The sequence below is a fragment of the Notolepis coatsorum genome, assembly GCF_963971535.1.
Source record: "Notolepis coatsorum genome assembly, chromosome: 2".
In the NCBI taxonomy this organism is placed as follows: Eukaryota; Metazoa; Chordata; class Actinopteri; order Aulopiformes; family Paralepididae; genus Notolepis; species Notolepis coatsorum.
This window is the reverse complement of record NC_140166.1, coordinates 78,643,387-78,668,017: the sequence shown is the minus strand read 5'-3', so window position 1 is coordinate 78,668,017 and position 24,631 is coordinate 78,643,387. Positions and strand designations below refer to the sequence as shown.

Below are 24,631 nucleotides of genomic sequence, written 5' to 3'. Positions count from 1 at the left end.
CCTCTTCACCTCAGCCCTGTGTCAGGGGTATGATATTTGACCCTCAGGGAGACAGCCTGGAGGATGAATCTGTATAGCACTGCATAGCTGTCTAAAAGCCCCAATCTGGATTTTTCTTTTGACTGAATAAATGCAGGGTGTACATTTTTGTTTTGTAGGAAAATAAGCTTTTTTTTATATATTTTTTCTATTTTACCCCACTGTTTACTAACAATACCCATCTATACAAACCTTTGTACAGCTGAAAACAATACGATAATTGTCTGGTGTAAGTCCTTGTATCAAGAGCTCAGTCAATCATCAAGAAAAACAAAACATATCTCCATACTTTTATTTCTGGTGGTGGGGACTACCTTTGGATTACAGATGGGGCCTTTAGTGTGTCTAATAGAGGTGATAAATGAAAGCTGGTGCTTCAAACATCTAAATACTTTTGAGAATTGATGGTGTCATTACTTACCCACAATCCATTGAGAGTCTCTGAGAGTCCGCATGTGATTAAAGTGTCTTGTTGGTTATGTACAGAACGTGGATTTGAATAAAAGATATTCTCTTGCTTTTAATAATGCACGTCACAAGACATTGAATAGGCAAATTGTTCAACCATGTTAGGTTTTCCAAAACACTGTGAATGCTATCAGTCAGTCCATATCAGTATCATTTGTGAATTTAATAATAAACTAATAATGCTAGAGAATTGCAGTTTTAAATATAAAAAGTATTTGTAAATAAAGATAATATCTGTCACATGTAATCTTATCCCAGTGACTTCAGCCTCATTCCAACACAGTGCATGCATGATGTGCATATTAATTACAAACCATGAGCTCGCTGAGGACATCTAGTGGCTAGGCAGCACATTGTGTCATGCTATTCTGGAACATTCTATTAACAAATTCCCTTTTTCCAGAGAAACAGGCCAGACGTTCGAGATGAACATGATATACACTCTTGTTGTCCAGAATGAGTCATTTTAAATTACTCTCATGTGATTCAGTCACTCGGTCTTCTTCATGTGGAAAAGATCACATTGTACGGTGACCAACTTGAGGGCCAAAAAGCGCTTGAGGCAGGTCAAACACGGCATAGTGCTATTTACAAGATGAGCGACGCCGATTCATTAAGAACACCAAATCATCGGTGTACATTGGCAAGTCTTATACGCAAACATCTCCCCCATAGCGACCCATTGATACGGTTATCCTTTACATGTCTACATGTACGTCTTCCTCTCCGTGTGAGACCTTCCCATCACCTCGTAGCTGAACTGGTAGGTCAGCTTCTTCTTGATCTTCTTCACCTCTCCCGTCTTGCCGTAGTTGCGGAGGGCGCGAGCCATCTTCTGATAGGTCATTTTCTTGCGGTTGCCCTTCTGGACACCCCAGCGGTGGGCGAGGGCCTCCTTGTGTTTAGACGAGAACTGGAACGAGCCTTTGTCGACGTCCACCCACCAGACGCTGTCCTTCATGTCGCCGTTCCTCAGCAGGTCCAACAGAAACTGGTACAGACGGATCTTCTTCTTGCTGCCTGTTGGGGAGAAGAACGCACTCGGATTGATATCTCGTCTCTTTTTACGGTTTAACAAACGATGCATGTTTCAAGCTCAAACTAACTTTTTTTTAAAGGAACTGCTTGATGATATGACTATAAACCGGTATTGTCAGGATTATTATGATATTATCAACACTGTTCGGCGGCTGTGTACACTGTAAAAACTGAGCGTCAAACTGATCCTCAATTTACAACTGTTGCTTCCCCTGGACAAAGAAAACATGTTCAAGGGAAGCAACAATTGTGATTATAGGTACATTTTAGGCTATATAGCCTACTGTAAGCTGCTCCTTAGGTCACTTGATACAGATGATGACTAGAACTAAATATACCATAACTGACTCTTGTGCCTAACATGCCTCAGGGCCAAACACAGTGACGTGTGGATGATTTACTATTAATTAAAAAGAAAAGGAGCTAAATCGTTCTTTTTTTTTTTAAATATATATTTTTTTACAGTAGCTCTGAAAAGTTGAAACAAGGTTAGAAAGTTCCTTTTATTATCCTCCCACTCTTCTACTGTAACCGAGGTGCTGACCTGGCCTACGGTGATCATGTGTTCTTACCCATCTCTCCCCCTATCAGGCCTGTGATCATGTGTTCTTACCCATCTCTCCCCTATCAGCCCTGTGATCATGTGTTCTTACCCATCTCTCCCCCTATCAGGCCTGTGATCATGTGTTCTTACCCATCTCTCCCCCTATCAGCCCTGTGATCATGTGTTCTTACCCATCTCTCCCCCTATCAGGCCTGTGATCATGTGTTCTTCTTACCCATCTCTCCTCCCATGACTGAGGGGATGTGCTCTCGCAGGGACTCTTCATCAGACACCTCAAACGGGGGACTCCGTCCTCCGCGCTCCTCCTCATCAGAGCTGCGTTGCCCGGGTGACGTGTGTGGTGCGTACATCGATCGAGGGAAGAACGGCACCTTGAATACAAATAACATTCGATCAATAACTTTGTTTGGTAACAGATCACATAAATGTTACATATCTGTAGATACTAATTCTATGTCTGTGTACATTCCCATACCTACTCTTACTAATTACGCTGCGGGACAGTATGACTAACTTACTACCATATTGTCTTTATACCTGTATCAGTGTACACATTATATTACAACTCTGTACATACATCTGATTAGCACTACACCCAGTAGTACTCATTTATATATTCTATACCCAGTTTAATCACCTGTACATTGTATATTACTATTGCACTTTACTGTTACATTTGCACTCTGGATGCCACATTTATTTTCATTGTACTGTACTTGTGCTGTATAATGACAATACATTTCAATCTAATCTAATCTAATTGGATCTACTTGAGGAAGGTTGCCACGGTGCTGTCTCAGACTCCTGTCAACAGCTGGTGACCGTAACGCACACAGAAAAACTGATCATTTTTATGCAAGTATACAGTTCAATACAGGGATTACCAGTTATCAAAAGAATCTATAATCTACTGTAATCTCCCCCCCCCCCAAATTTAATATGCTTTTCTACGCATTCAAAAAAAATCACAGTTGGCAACCATTAACAAAAACGTATACAAAAATAACCCAATAAATATGAATATGTATTTATAATAATATTGTATTTATTTATTGTTTTTTTTACAAATTCACAAAATAACATCAGCAGCAAAAAAACGTAGGGCCATATCCTGCATGCGTGGAGGCCTTGTTGAAAGCACATGTTCTCTGTGATAAACAAACAGTAGCACGGAATCACACTCCGACGTGTTACTTTGCGATTATAATCCTCTCTAGCTGGAGGTGACAGAGACTGCAGCGTCACTCTGCGTGGGCTGTGATGTGTGGCGGTTAGCGACACGCCTGGCTGGATGTTCAACAGATGCTCTGAGCAAAAACATGCTCCGCTAAGAAAAAAGGTGTCAGCGTCGGCGCAGTTTGTCACCACAAATAGAAATAAAATGTTGGTGTGTGTGTGTGTGTGCGTGTGTGTGTGTGTGTGTGTGTGTGTGTGTGTGTGCGCGTGTGTGTGTGTGTGTGTGTGTGTGTGTGTGTGTGTGTGTGTGTGTGTGTGTGTGTGTGTGGGGAGGGGGTATATGCATGTGCACAGGCATGCGTTGTTCATGGCACGGGGTACCACTCAGTGGTACCTCACTGAGTATTAAAGATTTGAGCAGAAGCGCGTGCACGCACATGCACGCGCTCGCGAGAACGCGCTGCGCTCGGCTCGGATCGTTGTGTTTACCTGCGGCGCTACCTCGCATTATCATAACAATAGCCGCTATAGGCTGGTGTCTTCAACCAGTCTGGGACTCTTTGTTCAACCCCCCACCCACCACCACTCACCCCCGGACAACAACACACTCTGCAAACAGCAGCAACCCGGGACATTCCATATCTACATCACAAACTTCGGGACTGAGTAGATAATTAATTAATCTTCTCTTTATTTTTATTATTTATATTAAAACTGAATCAAACCATAAACAAGGTTGCCTGTTGGGATGTTAGATCCTAATGTGAAAAACTGATTTTATATGTCTGCACTTTATGTGCTCATTTTATGCCTGTCTTAATTCTGTTGTGAAGCACTTTGAGCTGCAGTTTCTGTATGAAAGGCTATACAAACAAAGTGTATTATTGTGCGCGAGGGAACATATGCGCATGCGCGCGGGGCCGCGCGTGCGTGTGCGCGCGCGCGTGCGCGCGGCGTCATTATCCTGCGTGGCGGCTCAGCCCATAATAACAACGCAACGCTGCATGTGCACGTGTGTATGTGTGCACATGTGCGTGCATGCTTGTGTGCACGCGAGTAAGTGTGAGTGTGAGTGCGTTACCAATGCGCTGCAATGCGATTAGCATGGACCGGTGTGGTGGATAAAAAGGGGCGGGGCTTACCATCTGCTGTAGGACGTGTGGATAAAAAGGCGGGGCTTACCGTCTGCTGTAGGACGTGTGGATAAAAGGGGGCGGGGCTTACCGTCTGCTGTAGGACATGTGGATAAAAAGGCGGGGCTTACCGTCTGCTGTAGGACGTGTGGATAAAAAGGCGGGGCTTACCGTCTGCTGTAGGACGTGTGGATAAAAGGGGGCGGGGCTTACCGTCTGCTGTAGGACATGTGGATAAAAGGGGGCGGGGCTTACCGTCTGCTGTAGGACGTGTGGATAAAAGGGCGGGGCTTACCGTGTGCTGTAGGACGTGTGGATGATGCGCGGCGAGGCTGGGATCCAACATGGCGTCCATGACGTCGTAGCGGATGGCGTCGTGTCGGATCAGGCCGACGGGATGAGGAGGAAGAGGGTGGAGCGACTGGACGCTCTGGAGCTCCGTGAAGCTGTTCTCCTGGAGGCTCTCGAAGTCCCCGGGATGAACGTGGTGCTGTTGGAAGTCCCAGTGGTCTTCACGGGGGGGGGGGGGGGGGGGAATCAACATCAATTAACCCTTTCACTACCACACTACCAAAGGGTTAACCCTTTCACTACCACACTACCAAAGGGTTAACCCTTTCACTACCACACTACCAAAGGGTTAATCCTTTCACTATCACACTACCAAAGGGTTAACCCTTTCACTACCACACTACCAAAGGGTTAATCCTTTCACTACCACACTACCAAAGGGTTAACCCTTTCACTGCAACAATACAGAAGGTTAACCCTTTCACTGTGACAATACAGAAGGTTAACCCTTTCACTACCACACTAGTGTAGTGTGGTAGTGAAAGGTTACCTTCTCCTGTAGTGTGGTAGTGAAAGGGTTATATATGTAGCACAATGAAGAATGACGAAACATTTGGGGGCGGAGGAGGGGGGGGGGGGGGGCCAGGAACGTTGTAATTATGTGCCTTAAGCTCGATGAGCCACCAAGACACCTCATTGGTGTTTATTTAATCCGAATCACAAAGGTATTTTTTGCAAGTAGTTTTCTCCCATACAAGGAATTTGATTTGGTCGTTTTCAGTGCGACATTAACCGACAGATAATAAAATAAAAGGTGAAATTAAATAAAATGGAATATAAACTAAACTAAATTAAAATAGATTAAGATTAAGATTCCTGTTGCGTTCATTTTACAATATGATTGCCGTAATGAAAGTGGAGCAATGTCTCTTTGTGTTGTTCCCTACCCTTTAGCAATGACTGGAGGTTGATTGGGACACGCAGCTTATATTTTATTTTTGATCCACTTTGATCTCCTCTTTTTCTATTTTTCTCCCATCCCAATTCCAGTGTGCCAATTCTACCCTCCCCTGTCTTGAATGTTGCTCGCATATGCCCCCCACTGGCCGGTTGTAGGGAGGATAGAAGCCTTAGCATCACGTGTCCCCTCCGATACACGAGGAGGCAGCCTGTCACATCTTTTCACCTGCCAAACTCTCATTGGCGAGGTGTAACGTGTGGGAGGCTCACACTACCCCCGCCATTTCCTGTCTCTGCTGTGCAGGCGTCCCCCAACCGACCTGTAGGAGTCGCTGTCCACAACGTCCAGATTACCACCCATCGACTTCCACCCGCTAACTCTGCCACTTGAGTTAGTATGACGGCCGGCCCAAGCCGGAGGCAACGCCGACAGCCGGAGTCGAACCCGGTGTCTCTTGCGTTGGTGACGAGTGCAATGTCCGCTGCGCCACCCAGCCGCCTCAGACACGCAGCTTATTTAAACATAGGAGTATACATACAGTAGTGCACACATCCACCACAACTGTATACAGTGTATAGTCTTAAGTCTATATTGACAACCCTAATCTCTCGTGGCTTGGAAGTAAATTAGGATGGCTATATTAGGCTTGTCTCAGTGAAGCATCACAGCGTGGGCGAGTGAGTTAGGGATGTTGTGAGTGAGTCACCTGACTCTTGTGCGTCACTAAGGGAAGAATAAAAACACGTGAAGATGTTCCCACAAGACCAAGGACTATGTCCTGTACACATGTGGGGCTTAAATTAATTAAAAGTTGGATTGATCTGATGATTGCAAAATGAAATGTTAAAGCATGCAATGAGGATTTCTTCTAGTGTGTGAGCGAGCAGGCTTTTTATCACAATATTAGCTTGAACTGGCTTTTACATTTTATTGTTTTATTTAACCAAGAGACTGACGTCTCTTTAGTAAACCCAGAATACACAGGATCTCACTTAAAACATAACCCAACATTATCATGGAACAATCATAAATAAATGTAATACAGTGAATGCATATAGGAGCTAAAAATAAAACAAATAATTGATTTGTAAATGATTACAAATCATCTTTAACTTAATTTGGTGTATTTAAAACGACTTTATGTTATTATCTTTGAATGGATATTCTTTTTGTGTTCCATTGTATTTGTTTTTGATTTAACAGTCAACATTGATTTAACAATTAACACATTGGGCGCCGGACCCGACATATTTCGGGTTAATTCGCCGAACGTTGGGCGCCAAACCCGAGAATAGTCGGGTTTTCATCGTTATTTCTTTTATTCGCTATATCCATTCATAATTCATCCATCCAGCCTGATGTTATCATTGGGAATGGGTCTGAGATCGCAAACGTCCAATACCGCCGCCTAACGCCTTGCGGCCGCTATTGTGGCTTGTTGTCTGGGCCAAGCTGCGGGATGCGGGCGAGGTCTAAATACTCCGGCAAGATAAGCGCTTATAACACATGCATCGACGAGGGTCGGGCCCCCCCGGTTCGTGTTCTTTGGTGGATTACGTTGGAAACACGATCGCGATCAGTATTTGGAATGGCGATCAGATAATTGGATTATTCTTTTTGCAGTACATCATAGACAAGGTAAGGACTATATGTTATCAATCTTGCGTTGATCCGATAATTATTTCCCCGCGATCGGAGCGTGTGTCTGTAATGTACTGTGTAGCGTATTCCGTTGGTGGCAATCAAAGCATAGAAAAATGCCCCACCCTTTCATGCATGCATGATGAAACATAATACTGATAATCTAGCGTTGATTTCAGATTGATGGCACAATTTATAATGAAATGCAGTAAAACGCTGTTTGGTGGCGTTTCCTGGGATTACACAGAATCACTCTAAAACTATACTCATATTCACCACGGTATAAAACGGAAATGTATGGATGAAAAAAATTTCTGTTTTTTGCAACTTGACCAGAAGAAACTCACTGACAATCGACTATGTTATTAGATCCATAGCTATATTATTTAATATAGTTTTAGCACTGCAAACACCGGCATTTATCCCCATTGAACAAAGCGCTGGCACACAGCGGCCATACACCCACAGCGACCTCTGGCGCTGAACCTGTTCATGTTGTGTTAATTGTTTTTATGTTGTTGTTATCGTTGCCTATTGTTGTTTACAATTGTTCAATGACTTCCACTTCTGCGGTCTATAACTATAAAATTACCTGACATTCACGGAAACCCTATGCATGGAGCCACCATCTGCACAAGACTGCACAGACCACAACAAGACCACACAGACCACAACACGACCACACAGACCCCAACACGACCACACAGACCACAACAAGACTACACAGACCACAACAAGACAACACAGACCACAACAAGACCACACAGACCACAACAAGACCACACATACCACAACAAGACCACACAGACCACAACAAGACCACACAGACCACACAGACCACAACAAGACCACAACAAGACCACACAGACCACAACAAGACCACACATACCACAACAAGACCACACAGACTACAACAAGACCACACAGACCACTAAATGACCACACAGACCACAACAAGACCACAACAAGACCACACAGACCACAACAAGACCACAACAAGACCACACAGACCACAACAAGACTGCAACAAGACCACACAGACCACAACAAGACCACACAGACCACAACAAGACTGTACAGACCACAACAAGACTGCACAGACCACAACAAGACCACACAGACCACAACAAGACCACACAGACCACAACACGACCACACAGACCCCAACACGACCACACAGACCACAACAAGACTACACAGACCACAACAAGACAACACAGACCACAACAAGACCACACAGACCACAACAAGACCACACATACCACAACAAGACCACACAGACCACAACAAGACCACACAGACCACACAGACCACAACAAGACCACAACAAGACCACACAGACCACAACAAGACCACACATACCACAACAAGACCACACAGACTACAACAAGACCACACAGACCACTAAATGACCACACAGACCACAACAAGACCACAACAAGACCACACAGACCACAACAAGACCACAACAAGACCACACAGACCACAACAAGACTGCAACAAGACCACACAGACCACAACAAGACCACACAGACCACAACAAGACTGTACAGACCACAACAAGACTGCACAGACCACAACAAGACCACACAGACCACAACAAGACCGCAACAAGACCATACAGACCACAACAAGACCACACAGACCACAACAAGACTGTACAGACCACAACAAGACCACACAGACCGCAACAAGACCATACAGACCACAACAAGACCACACAGACCACAACAAGACTTTACAGACCACAACAAGACTGCACAGACCACAACAAGACCACACAGACCACAACAAGACCGTACAGACAAGCGTGAAGTGCGTTTAAAGTGTCAAACAGCAAACTGTAAAGCAGCATAGCTGTGATCCTAACAAACAACTAATGAAAGTGATGGGAATAATGTAGACAGCGGTTCAGCTGACCTGTTCATGTTGTGTTAATTGTTTTTATGTTGTTGTTATCGTTGCCTATTGTTGTTTACAATTGTTCAATGACTTCCACTTCTGCGGTCTATAACTATAAAATTACCTGACATTCACGGAAACCCTATGCATGGAGCCACCATCTGCACAAGACTGCACAGACCACAACAAGACCACACAGACCACAACAAGACCACACAGACCACAACAAGACCACACAGACCACAACAAGACCGCCCAGACCACAACAAGACCGCACAGACCACAACAAGACCACACAGACCACAACAAGACCACACAGACCACAACAAGACCACACAGACCACAACAAGACCGCACAGACCACAACAAGACCGCACAGACCACAACAAGACCACACAGACCACAACAAGACCACACAGACCACAACAAGACCACACAGACCACAACAAGACCGCACAGACCACAACAAGACCAGACAGACCACAACAAGACCGCACAGACTGCAACAAGACCATACAGACCACAACAAGACCACACAGACCACAACAATACCACACAGACCACAACAAGACTACACATACCACAACAAGACCGCACAGACCACAACAAGACCACACAGACCACAACAAGACCACACAGACCACAACAAGACCACACAGACCACAACAAGACCACACAGACCACAACAAGACCGCACAGACCACAACAAGACCGCACAGACCACAACAAGACCACACAGACCACAACAAGACCACACAGACCACAACAAGACCACACAGACCACAACAAGACCACACAGACCACAACAAGACCACACAGACCACAACAAGACCGCACAGACCACAACAAGACCGCACAGACCACAACAAGACTGCACAGACCGCAACAAGACCATACAGACTACAACAAGACCACACAGACCGCAACAAGACCACACAGACCACAACAAGACCACACAGACCACAACAAGACCACACAGACCACAACAAGACCACACAGACCACAACAAGACTGCACAGACCACAACAAGACCACACAGACCACAACAAGACCACACAGACCACAACAATACCACACAGACCACAACAATACCACACAGACCACAACAATACCACACAGACCACAACAAGACCACACAGACCACAACAAGACTGCACAGACCGCAACAAGACCATACAGACCACAACAAGACCACACAGACCACAACAAGACCACACAGACCACAACAAGACCACACAGACCACAACAAGACCACACAGACCACAACAAGACCACACAGACCACAACAAGACCGCACAGACCACAACAAGACCGCACAGACCACAACAAGACTGCACAGACCGCAACAAGACCATACAGACCACAACAAGACCACACAGACCGCAACAAGACCACACAGACCACAACAAGACCACACAGACCACAACAAGACCACACAGACCACAACAAGACTGCACAGACCACAACAAGACCACACAGACCACAACAAGACCACACAGACCACAACAATACCACACAGACCACAACAAGACTGCACAGACCACAACAAGACTGCACAGACCACAACAAGCGTGAAGCGCGTTTAAAGTGTCAAACAGCAAACTGTAAAGCAGCATAGCTGTGATCCTAACAACAACTAATGAAAGTGAAGGGAATAATGTAGAGAGCGGTTCAGCGTCATTCAGAACTCTTTCCTGTTTACACTGTTGACACAACAGTTGTAGTTTTTTTTTTTGTTTGTCTTCATTTTAAGATAAGATAAGATAAGATAATCCTTTATTGATCCCCTTGGGGAAATGTGGGCATCATAGCAGCATGGGGGGAGGGGAGGTACAGGTATGGGCATGGTAATAGTAGAAGACATAAATATAGGCAATACAATTATAGTAAAAAGTAGTGTAAACAATATAATTAACTCTGAATATAAGAATATGATAAGTAAACAGTGTAATCAAAGGTGCAGATGAGGGTCTGTATGTCTTATCGGTTATATTATATGTTACAATATGGGCAATAAAACACTTAGAATCTGAATATATACTATGAGTAAGTAAAGTAATCAGTATACACAGGTGCAGTATACTTAAGGTACCATAACTGGCATGATATACGTCATACGTTTATAAATTGTAGTCCGTGCAGTTTAGGTGGTAAGAGTCAGACACACTTTTTGAGTGTTTGACTACTGTTTCCAAATTATCAATAATATGAATATTTCTGGTGACCAGTTCATTTCTGAACCATGAACTGGTTCAGGGACATAACTGAGCAAGAACCTTCACTTGCAAACAATGGATACCAATACTGCTCTGCTGATTCTATTGTAAACCACAATTATAATTGTGAATTATGAAAATTAACACGGAGGCCTATCCATACAGCATTTCACTTTATCAAAGATACAGTGAGCTATACAGTGAGCATTTTTGTACAATGCAAATGATTAATGTTAATGTTATTTTCTGTTTGCTTGCTTTTGTACTATATTCAAAGTAGTTGATTATAAGATAAAGTTATCACGCACCTCTCCTATTGTAACAAAAAAGAAAGAAAGAAAGAAAGAAAGAAAGAAAGAAAGAAAGAAAGAAAGAAAGAAAGAAAGAAAGAAAGAAAGAAAGAAAGAAAGAAAGAAAGAAAGAAAGAAAGAAAGAAAGAAAGAAAGAAAGAAAGAAAGAAAGAAAGAAAGAAAGAAAGAAAGAACCCTGAGGGAGGAAAGTTGTTCTATGTCTGTAGTGTTTTCAGCGGCAGGCAGAAATGGCATCTGTTTCCTGTGCTCCATACGGCCTGCGCGGCTCCAGCTGCAACGTGCTTTCTACACGCAAGGTGGGCGTGCATATTAGTGATTCATGTAACGTATCCAATATTCAACGCATCAAATAAATAGTAGTAATCGTCGGCGGCTGTTTTAATTATTTACGCCAATGAAAATATCATCGTCGCGTACAAGTATGTTAATTCAATCGAAATGATCTGTGATGATGCCGTGATATATCTCCTTGAGTTGGCCTCCCTCTCCGCTCTGGTCAATCTCATTTCCTGTGACTCGTTTGCGTTATGCGCTGATGATGTGGTACGAACCGGCGGCGGGTGTTTGGAAATTATTAGCGTCACAGTCGAGGACGGGTAGAAAATAGAGTAAAAAACTCACCTGACTGAATATTATCTCCATCGAGGACGTATGGATTATATGAATATTCTGTGATCTGAGGTCTGTAGATCTCAGGGTCATACATGTCTTCTGGAGGCTGTGAGGGTGAAGTATATAGGAAACACAAGACATATCTGGTTATACGGTGAAGAAAAAATGCATTATCACATGAATAACTTGATCTTCTTATTAAAGGAAAGGTCAGCCCACACCCATATGGATGCCTGACCCCTTCATCTTCAAGTGGGTGATTGTATATAAGGCAGCGCCTTAAACAAGACGAAAGTCTTTCTCTGGTCTGCATCCCCTTAAAAATTTTGTGTATTGAGCCGTACTGTATTGTACCCATTCCGCAATCTGTTAATAAAGTTTTCAATCAATCAATCAATCAATCAATCAATCAATCAATCAATCAAACGTTCTGTTTGTACTCACCGGTGAGATGAGGTATCCCTCCATTCTGTATGGATGCAACATGGAGACTTCTTCTCACACCAACCGACTCTCGGGCTCTCTCTCTTCGCTTTGCAATACTCTCTCTCTCACACAATCTTTCAAAACCTTTGCCGCATCATTGCACAATGTTTCCAAATTTCCTCTCGCCCCGACGAACCCCCCCAAAAAACGCCTCTCTCCCGCTGTCTCCTATACACCCTGTATGATCTTCTTCTCTGGGGCCTTCCACTGGATCTAATTAAATAAACGAGGCCGGCGAAAGGGACGTTTGACTTCTGTAAAGCCGTGTGGGTGTGTGGAGCATCAGCCTGGTAAAGGTTCCTGGTCATTGAGGACTTGTCAGCAGGAGGACTGAATGAGCCTCTCCTTTATAAGGTGTCGTGTTGTCTCCTCCCTTACTGGCCAACGGTGGTGAAGAGTCTTCTGTCACAGTCAACAGTCTTTACTCTCCACAAAACGCATTATAGTAGAGATATGTGCTTTAAAATTATATATAAAACTCACTTACGCCCTTTTGCTCCAAGCCCTCGATATATATATATATATATATATATCGAGGGCTTGGAGCAAAAGGGGCGTAAGTGAGTTTTATATATAATTTTAAAGCTCTTGATGAGAGCTCTATCAAATGGTAAAAGGATAAGTGCACTATAATTTAACTTTTTCAAATAAAGGCCGGAAACATAAAGGTGTAAGTGGGAACCTTCAGTTGAGTTTTGCATTTGTATTTTCTCTCCTGTAAAATTCTGAAAATGTCACGTATCCCCCTCTTGCACCAAGCCCTCGATATATAGTATGCAGAGACTTTGTTGTACTTTTTTCTTTCTCGGCTGGAGTGAATTTTGTTCAATTCTGTTTGCTTTACACCACAACCTGTTACTAATTTAAGAGACACCACAGCCACTCAGCCCTCTAGTACGCTGGGGTACGGTGTCTCACAGGTTGTCCCTGTCCTGCTGTCCCTTTAACACGTACTATAGAGCGTTTACCCTTTTACTGATGCAAACAGTGAGGTATTAAACGCGAGTCCAATCGAAATTTATATAATGCAATGGAAGGTTATAATACTATTTAAGTTGCATGTAAAAACACACATTATATTCATAAATTATAGGCTACTTTAAATATTATATAATATTATTTACCTGGACTATTTATTCTTTATACTGTTATTATTGTTGTTTGTTTGTTTGTTTGTTTGTTTGTTTGTTTGTTTGTTTGTTTGTTTGTTTGTTTGTTTGTTTGTTTGTTTGTGTATAGATATTTACACAATATTAATATTATGCTTAGGTCATAGATGGAGACATAATGATATGAACATACAAATAGGCCACAACTGCTAATAGTTATCAATATAATAATCACTTTTGAAGGACACATTTAGAACATTAAAAAGTGGTGACATTTCTCTCTCTCCCTCACACACACACACACACACACACACACACACACACACACACACACACACACACACACACACACACACACACACACACACACACACACACACACACACACACACACACACACACACACACACACACACACACACACACACACACACACACACACACACACACACACAGACACAGACACACACACAGACACACACACGGTTTAAAAGATTAGATTAGAAGTTTATCTGTTTTGTAACCTCACAGAAGTTAATGGAGATTACAGGAAACCACCATTGTTTGTTTGTGAAACAATACGAACGTCTGCCACTACCTGTCAGGGATTTCATGGCTCTATTTACCCCTCTTTTTTGTGGCTACTATTCTACAGTATACTGGTGATCATAATACATAAAACAAAATTAAAACGTCATGGAATTTAAATCGTTCCAGTGTCGAGTGGGGTAATCCCCTCAAATGTGGAACTACTAGAGCTTGCAATGTTTTGGTAACTCATATCTCCAACTTAGGTTTTAGTAATTTAATGGGATAAACCACACATTCTCTTGATTTAATTTCAATCCGTGCAAAAGCACTTATCATCAGTGTTTTGGTTTTTGAGATTATTAGCATTTGTTGGCGATGCTACTGGAAGTCTATGAGGTGTATCACAATCTTTCTAAACATCACCTTTAGCCGTAGTCCTTCTAGAGTGTAGACCTTATTCAAACTTGACAACACAAGTATTTTAAATGTGCCTAGCAGATAGGAAATAAACATGGGCCCAAGCTGTTTGGAAGGTGTTACTGTACGTGTGAGTTTTCGGAGAGATTGTGAAAAACCCTGTTGAGTTCCAGTAGCATTGCTAAAAACACAAGTGCAAGTGCTTTTTGCATAGACTGAAATAACTCCCAGTTTGTACCAAACCAGAGGTTGTTTGAAATGGGAGTATCCTATTGGAGTTGTGGAAGCTTGGTGATCGACAGGGGGTGAAAGTGACAACGTATAGGGCCATTCTGAACTGAGCCGTTGTCTTTGTTTGTTTATTAATGGAAGAGGAAGACTGCATCATTCTGATAAGAGAAAGGTGCTTGAGATACTCTTCTCTGGCAAGATGAAGATCAGACTGAAGACATGGCATCTGGCTATGGTCAGGACTCAGGAGTATATTCAGTGATATACTCTGAGACACACACACACACACACACACATAGGTACAAAAAAAAAAAAAAAAAAAAAGCGTGATGAGCTGTGGCATTACACCACACTGGTTAGCAAGACATGTCACGAAAACATTATGAATAGTAACACCTGACTCCATGCGTCTGTGTGTCATAGGAGGTTTTTCCCCACATTTTTTTTTGCAGATAGGAGGTTTTGCTCTTCGGCCATGGCTTTCTGAATGACTTGTTTACTTTTTTTTGTATCTGCATTTAAAACAAACTAAACTACTGTTAACCATTGGGTGAACCATAATTATCATCAAACTGCTAAAGCCACACAGACCGTGGCCTACCCTGGCCGGGCTCCTTGTTGCTCATAGCTGCTTGAGCAAAACTGATTTCTGAACTGACATGAAGTATTTTCAGACTATAGTGCACGTTACACCAAGCCCAGCACTCTATTTCCAATATAGATATCTGAAGTGTTACCCAAATTACATTGTTTCAATACTCCATTTCCCCCCCATAGCCACAGATTGCGCATTTGTTACAGGAACACGCCAACATTTTGGAAAATTTGCTTACCGTCTTCTCCAGAGAGAGACAAGAAGATAGATACCAGTTACCTCTCTGTGCGTTCAGTAGAAAGCTATCTGGCTAGCCTATAGCTTAGCACAATGAATGGAAGCTAGGCTAACATGCAGCCAGATAGCTTTCTACTGAACACACAATAATAATTGCAGTCCAATCCCATTCACGACATTGGGACTAAACTCTATTCTAGCCCCATCACTCTGTGGTGCTGAATACAGCACTTATTGCACTCTGGTCACTTCTGTTTGTTCACCACCTGCAGCTTATTCACGTTGAGCCATGTAATATCATTCACTATTCAAGCATTCATTTAAACACAGAAGTGAAATTCTCCACGTTTATCCACGAGGGCTTTAGGCATTGAATCCAATGTGGTTATTGTTAGGATGTTAGGTGCTCTTTGTGTTTAGTTTAAGTTTAAGATTTTTTTTTACCCAGGGACAATGCACATTAATCAACATCTTCAGTTTGCACATCAATGTAAATGTGCCAGAATTAGCTACTGCAAACACAATTTGCATACTACAAATAGGGGCATCCCTTTGATTTTAGACACTAGAGTGTATGTATGCGCATGCATGTGCAGGATAGTATGTATACTATGTTCTTGTTCATCCAAACTTCTGATCTCTGACCTCACCGGTCTACCAATATTCTATGTGTGCAGTTGTTGAGCCAAACCCCTGAAAATCAGACTACATAGTAGAGGCTACATAGTATTTCAAAATATGTCTGCATGTATTTTCCAAGATTTTAAATAAGCATTTGCATGTTTTTAACAACATAGTATCCTCATTTGGCAACGCTTTAATTATTCTCACAGAATACCACAGTAACATTCCATATTTCATGATCACGATCAGTGGTGTCATGACGTGTCGTGTGCACTGCTTTAGGTACAGTATATACGATTAGGGATGTGTGTATTGATTGACACAATTGACACATTGTGTGTGTGTGTGTGTGTGTGTGTGTGTGTGTGTGTGTGTGTGTGTGTGTGTGTGTGTGTGTGTGTGTGTGTGTGTGTGTGTGTGCGTGTGCGTGTGCGTGTGCGTGTGCGTGTGTGTGTGTGTGTGTGAGTGTGTGTGTGTGTGTGTGTGTGTGTGTGTGTGTGTGTGTGTGTGTGTGTGTGTGTGTGTGTGTGTGACGTAAAAAGAGGAACTGGGAAATTCTCTTTTAGATTCAGTTCCTCGCTGGCTGCTTGTGAATGACTCCATCAGTGAGCCTTTACAGTCGGTGTGACCCAGGCCTCCTGCTCTGCTGTAAGGGGAGATAATGGCCTGTAACCTTGTTCCATTCAAGCTATTTATTTTCACGTCCGCCCGTCAATTGAAATGCTTTTATTTCACGTCAACGTTAACACCACTACTCCCCGTGTCCAGTACACTGTATTCTCATTCTCCTACGCAGAGAGTTGGATGATGCTCCACTGACCACTGTCAAACATCTCTGCCCAAATAGGAAGTAAACTAACCGGCACTACCTTTACTTATTATAATTGTCCCTTAAATGGTGAATGGCTGCATTTATATAGCAGCTTTTTATCCAAAGCGCTTTACAATTTGTTCTTCACATTTTTACCCATTCACTCACACATTCACTCACCGACGGCGGAGGCGACCATGCAAGGTACCAACCTGCTCATCAGGAGCAATTAGAGGGTTAAGTGTCTTTGCTCAAGGACACATCGACACGCTGCCCCGGGAGGAGCGGGAATCGAACCCGGGAACCTCCGGATTACCAGACGACTGCTCTACCTCCCGAGCCCCAACATATAATAAATAATATTATGTTATTGTTCCCCCATATTTCCCAAATTTGAATTTTTTTTAATATGTCTTTATTCACTGTGTCCATGGAAACGACGATGAACACAGCCATAAAGGTATGGTGTCCTTACGCAGAAAAGATAACTGATAACTACATCATGGTTTAACTCGTAAATGTTCAGACAAGCATCATTTTGGGTTATTTGTGATGCTCTGTCTGTATACACCCATAGTCACCTTTTATTTACAAACTAATTTGGTTGCAGATGTCTCGATTTGGAACAAATTATCTTGGGTAGAAAAGAAAGAACTTTGAACCTACTACTTTGCAATATACTGACTGTATATTTTAGAATGTATACATTTTAGAATGTATATCTCTGACTGTGTACCCTTATTTATTTTTTTCTATTTTTGACTACCTGAATGTTTAGAATGTATATTCATACTTTAGAATGTATATCTCTGACTGTGTACTCTTATTCTTACATTTTGTTTGACAACCTGAATGTTCATTGTGAGCGACCTGTGGTGCTGAATTTCCCTCGGGATCAATAAAGTACTTATTCTATAAAGGGGCTTGCTTCATAGATTGCACTGGTGTTGTACACTGTATTGCAATGCTGTTTAGTCCCAGTCATACTGTTACTTACAGCCCCACATAGAAACAAAGACGCTCATGTCATTTTCCTGTCAGACCAGCGCCTGGCGGGAGCGAAAGAAAAAGCTAGTGATGGGAAGTCCCTCTCTTTCAACAGACTTCATTATTCTGCACAGTGTAGTCCATTCAGAGTCAATTCATTCAATTAACTTTTTTTTTTATAATTGTATGGCCTGGACCGCTACAGACAACCACCTATGCCAAACAAATGAACAAACATGAAGAAAAAAGCACCATATACCACAAACAAGCCAAATAGTTCCTAATACAATGTTGCCCCTCCTGTTTAACAGCAGAGAAAAACCCCTGAATGTTATTTTTTCAACTTGAAATTGTATGACTTTTCCTAGAGTGACCGCAACATTAGAAATAGGAAAATATTGCCTTTATTCCTATTTCCATGGAAGCTGTACACCACCACACAAAGATTCAAATCACAGTCACAGGGTCAGTCAGTCACACACCACAAAGTCAGACACACACACACACACACACACACACACGCACACACACACACACACACACACACACACACACACACACACACACACACACACACACACACACACACACACACACACACACACACACACACACACACACACACACACACACACACACACACACACACACACACACACACACACACACACACACACACACACACACACACACACACACACACAGTTGAGTTTACTGTATGTGTGCTGTTGGTTGGTCCTAGACAGAACTACAACTTGCAGCAGCACTTTTCCACGAACAATTTCAGACACAACATCAACTTTTCTTGAAGGCATTGTTCACTAATACCTCTACATTCAGAGGCTCTAAAGGTGCTGCAGGTGACAGCACCCCCAGTTCAGGTGCCAGCACCCAGTTCAGGTGACAGCACCCTCAGTTCAGGTGCCAGCACCCCCAGTTCAGGTGACAGCACCCCCAGTTCTCTCTGTGCTGAAGACACAAGTGCATGTTTCACTGCTGAACACAGAGCTGAATACAGAGCTGAACACAGAGCTGATTCCAGATGTACAGGAAGACACCTTTGATTAAGACAAGGAGGTATCTGAAGAAGATGGGGAGGAATTACAACCCAAGCTGAACGACAAGATAACATGGTCCCTCATCACCTCATGTGACAACCAGGGCAGGATGGCAACTCAAGACTTCATAAAGATGACCCCAGGGCCCACAGGATATGCTGTTTCTTTTTTTTATTAACCTTTATTTACCCAGGGTAGGTTCGCTGAGCTGATGCTCTTTTTCAGGAACGCCCTGCTTCACATTCACGCCTGGGAGCTGCCCAGTACAACCACAGTCTGCCACCGTTGGCCACTGAGCAACTCCACTGGGGCAGTTGGGGGTTAAGTGCCTTGCTCACAGACACTTCAGCGGTTGGTGTTAAGGGGTTAGGAGAGTTATATTCATTCACTTCCCCACAGCCCAGATTTTTTCCTGCCGGTCCGGGGTATCAAACCAGCGACCTTCCGGTCACAAACCCGCTTCTCTAACCATTAGGCCACCGCTGCCCCCAGTTTCTCTTGATAGAAAATATTGTTTACCACCATAAGAAATAATAGTATTAATAATAAATATATACTTTAGTAAAGAAAACAATTATGAGTGGCGTCCACTGAGTAAACGCAGTCTTTCATTGTATTTATCCATGTTATTGCTTCTCTCCTCAAGCCTTCAACATCTGTCCATTGTCTTCCCCTGTAATATCACTTGTAACTGTTTTTGAAAAGTGTTATTCCGTAAACACAGACGTCCCTTGACCAAGCTGCCTGTGTGCATCCTCCTGGTGTTGAACAGCCACAGGGTGTGACACTGGTCTGCAGTTTTCTATGTCTGAATGCAGTCACGAGATGCATATCGCTGATGGCTAAAACACCCACAAGTAGTTGCACTGACACCTCTTGCTTCACAGTCCTATATCTCAAGCCCCCATAGCTGCGACTGTTTGGAGGTGTCAATGCTCTCGGGACTATCTTTAGTGCGCACTTCATTTAGAAAGCCTACTTGCTTGGGTGGCAAATTCGACAGAACACTGAGTTAGATTGTAACAACTTGACTTTTATTAGTAATACACTGAGAAACACTGAGGGGTCACCAACCTTTTTGAAACTGAGTGCTACTTCATGGGTACCGAGTCATACGAAGGGCTACCAGTTTGATACGCTCTTCTGAAATAACAAATTTGCTCAGTTTGACTTTAGTTATCAATGATAAATGATACTCGTCTTTGTGAAGACACTGATCACGTTAATGATTTCTCACTATAACTATCAACAATGACTGAACAATGTGGGAAACAGATAATATCAATAATTCAACACTTTATACACCCAGGCTTGCCGCGTTGGTGATCCCTGACTGAGACTGAGTTGTGATTGTTGTCTATATGTATCTATGTATCTACCCTCTGTACAGCACTTTGGTTGACATGTGTCATGTTAAATGTGCTAAAAGCTGATTGATTGATTGATGTACAGAGGTGATGTTTACTCTTACTAATTAACAGTTGACACGCCACAATATATTCTTATTTCTTATTTTCTTTCAGCACTGGTGTTGTGCTGTGCATTATGCTGGGTATTATGCTGTCTATTATCCATGTGTTTTTGCTGACAGACAGTTTCCCTCTCTGTCATGTGTCTCGACTATAGAGCCTCAGAGCAGGCAGGGTCACAGGACTCAGTCCTCTTCAGGGTTGGAATGACACGCATGGCCACTGACTGTGGAAAACAGGATACAGAGTGCGTCGCAACATTGCAACAGGAAGTGGTGCACTCCTCCTCTGCAGAACATCAGTTTGACCAAAACGCCTGCAGGTTGATGTCCACACTCCTCTGTAAACTCCACAGGCAGCGACGCTGCTCATCTTTCGTAATCCTCCTCACGCCACCACCACCTCTTGCAAACTTGAGTAATGTAGCTGAAAAACTGTGGTCCAGAATGGAACAATATTCTTTGTGTAACAGTCTTCATCCTTGTGCGAGATAAGATTGGCTCATTTGGTTTGGTTGAACATTAAATGTTCATTGATTGAACATTAAAACTTTTATGCCAGTTAAAAGGTATCAAACTGTAAATGACATAAATAATGAAATATCTTTTATAATAACGACACTACAACTAAATAAATGATTGTGGCATAGAACATTTGGTTCTTAGAACATTAACATAATTCTTGCAATAACAACAAACTTCTTTGTCTAAATGATCTATTTTCAGGTTATAGACACTTTAATAATTGCATGTGATGAAAGATTAAATAAATACAAATAACTCAGTATTACAAGGAAATGGTTTCATTTGAATTGACAGTGTAGATATGCAATATCTCATTTCCTCATATACCCTATACCAGGGGTGGGCAATTATTTTTCCCGGGGGGCCGAATGAGCAACTGAAAATATGTTGGGGGGCCGGGCCAAAATTCCAAACTCAATTATGCATAATATACATTTTATTTCTATATAAAAAGCAGTAAATGGCATTGTTTTGACCCCTGGTAAGAGTGTATGTTATTATTTGGCAATTAAAAGGTGAGGTTAGCTTTCAAAAATATCATTTATTCAAATAGAATTTATTTCCAAAATGATAAACAAAATGTGAAACATTAATAACAAAGGGCATTTTGAGTTTCATATACTATTGAAACAAGGATTTTCTTAGCTTTCTAAAGACATCACATCATCTTATAGCAAAAATAAACAAGACATGTCACTGAACTGTGTAAAGAAAAGTGTCCCAGTTTTGTAGCCTTTTTTACTTTACATGCCTATATTAAACATTTAATGTTTTCAGAACTGTGCAAAAAAAAGAAAAAAAAATATCAAGTGTCACATTTCACTTGTTATATTTCCACATTTTAGTGTTCATCAGTTCTTTTTTTTCATTCAGTGTGAGAAATCCAGTCTCTGTTGAGCTTTAACAAGTCCATCAAAGTCAGGTTGCATGTCTGAGGTGGAGATGCGAAGCACAGCTGCCAGATGTTCATCAGTGAGAGAGGATCTGTACCTGGACTTGGTAAACGTCATGACTGAGAATGTCTGTTCACATATGTAGGTGGATCCAAAGAGAACCAAAATCTTCTGAGCATGTCTCCTAAGCGTATACTGTGTGTGTGAACGTTGACATGAAAAAAAAAAAGTAAAAAAAAAAAAAAAAAAAAATTTAAAGAAAATATTTTTTTTTATTTTTTTTTTATTTTTTTTTATTATCATGTAATCTTTCGCGGGCCGGTCAGAATCATCCCGCGGGCCGTACAATGCCCAGGTCTGCCCTATACACTACTAACTGTGCAAATCCATAAGAGATCATATTCAGGAAACCTTAATGAGCTACTCTTTAGTATATTGTAAATAGAATTACGTTTAACTCATAACTCGAGACAAAAATGAAAGTTAATACAAAGTATTACCAAAACATGCCCATTAAGAATCGTCTTTCATATAAGGAAGGCAGGAAGGCCCCCGTTCTCACTCATATAGAAGGAATGTGCTTTAGTCTTACCGTGGCTAAGGAGGAGGTCTATCCAGTAGCATTATGCTGTATAGATGTCCTAGAGAGACTTGTTGAGCTTATGGAAGCAGATAACCAAAGAGGACTAAAACATCAGGGCTTTGTATGTATCACAGAATTAACAGGGGAACTAAAAACTTCCTTAATTCTACCAATTTAGGCTTTTCTTCTTCTTCTTCTTCTTCTTCTTCTTCTTCTGCTTGTTCTTCTTCCTTAATAAAACAAGAAGGTTACTAAAACCCTTCCTAGAAAACAGTAAGGGCGATCTGATAAGAACGGCTAATATGGTCTTAGGAGTCTATTACCCACTGATTATATACTTATATGTATATACATATGCTTGATATACTGTAGTCATTGTGTGGTGTTTCAGAACACATATCACTATAGGCACAATGAGAATGAGACATGACTGTCGAGAACATTGTATTTATTATGGCTACTCTAAAGAGGTGAATCCAAGCATGGACCTTTGCGACAATGGATTCGATTTCACACAATTCTCACAAAAACAAGAGAAAAAACCCTCTTTGGAATATGAAGGCCTAGCCTGGGTGGACAGGCGACGTGCGGGGAAGGCTTGTGTTTCCTGCCTGCCTGACACCCGAGGTTTCAGTGGCCATCGTCTCTTTCACAACGACACGGAGTGGCCCCCTGACATGCAGGCGAGGGGACGTCCAGACCTCTCACTTCTTATTCCCGATTCCTCATTTTCTCCGATACAACACTGTGGACTCCACGAGATTAACAATCAGACCAAAGGGCCAAGGCTATGGATATTAATAGACAAGGGTGAATCACAAGGGACATGAACGCACGCAAACACACAACATATAAACCCCCCACACACATGCACAAAATGTGCACGCACACATTCAGCTTGTGTGTGTTTTTTTATATAGGGGACAGAGTTTGATAGTATGCCCAAACCCGGGCTACATTTCTAATTTGCTGTCATTTCTCAGTTTGGTTTGGGTTGGGTTCGTGCTCCGTATTTCCCCTCTCTCACGTTTTCGGCTTGTTTGTTATTGTTGTTGTTGTGTGTGTGTGTGTGTGTGTGTGTGTGTGTGTGTGTGTGTGTGTGTGTGTGTGTGTGTGTGTGTGTGTGTGTGTGTTGTTGTTGTTGCCTTGTTTTCCAGTTAAACTAATTATAGCCAATAAATCTACATTTACATGTAGTCATTTAGCTGACGCTTTTATCCAAAGTGACTTACAAATTGTAAGGGTACACCTCTTGCTAAGGGTAAGTGGTATTGTACGTCACAGTGTCAAACTTGAGTGCTATACTCTTTAGTGCATAGTAATATAGTCATATTAGCATAGTAGGTAGTGGTATAGGCATATACGCATAGTACATAGATAGTAGTATAGACATAGTAGCAAAGTAAATAATAGTAAAAGACAGTAATTAAAAACAATTTTATATTGATTGAAGTGTGTTTTTAAAAAAGGGTAACACTTTATAATAACACTCAGTTATAAGACCTTTATAAGGTATTTGTAGATAATGAACTAATCATGAACAAATCATTTATATACATTCGTAAATGATTATTAAATCATTTATAACTAACATTTACAAATTAGTTCTACATTATTTATAACTCATTATCAACATTGTTTGTACTTGATTTGTTCATCATTAAATAATGTTGTTTAATGTCTAGTAACACATTTGTAGATGCTTTGAAAAATGGATATGAAA

The 24,631-nt window shown here is 42.0% G+C and overlaps 1 protein-coding gene across 1 annotated transcript; it reads right to left on the bottom strand.

Annotated features, from left to right (window-relative positions):
• Positions 1-374: 374 nt before the first annotated feature.
• spi1b (Spi-1 proto-oncogene b) lies at positions 375-12,963 on the bottom strand. Its single transcript, XM_084307610.1, has 5 exons — positions 12,798-12,963; positions 12,363-12,459; positions 4,715-4,929; positions 2,325-2,481; positions 375-1,527 (listed from the first exon to the last, which is right to left on the bottom strand). The coding sequence occupies exons 1-5, from the start codon at positions 12,837-12,839 to the stop codon at positions 1,214-1,216; spliced, it is 825 nt and encodes a 274-aa protein (XP_084163736.1). The 5' UTR covers positions 12,840-12,963; the 3' UTR covers positions 375-1,213.
• Between the last annotated feature and the right edge of the window lie 11,668 nt (positions 12,964-24,631).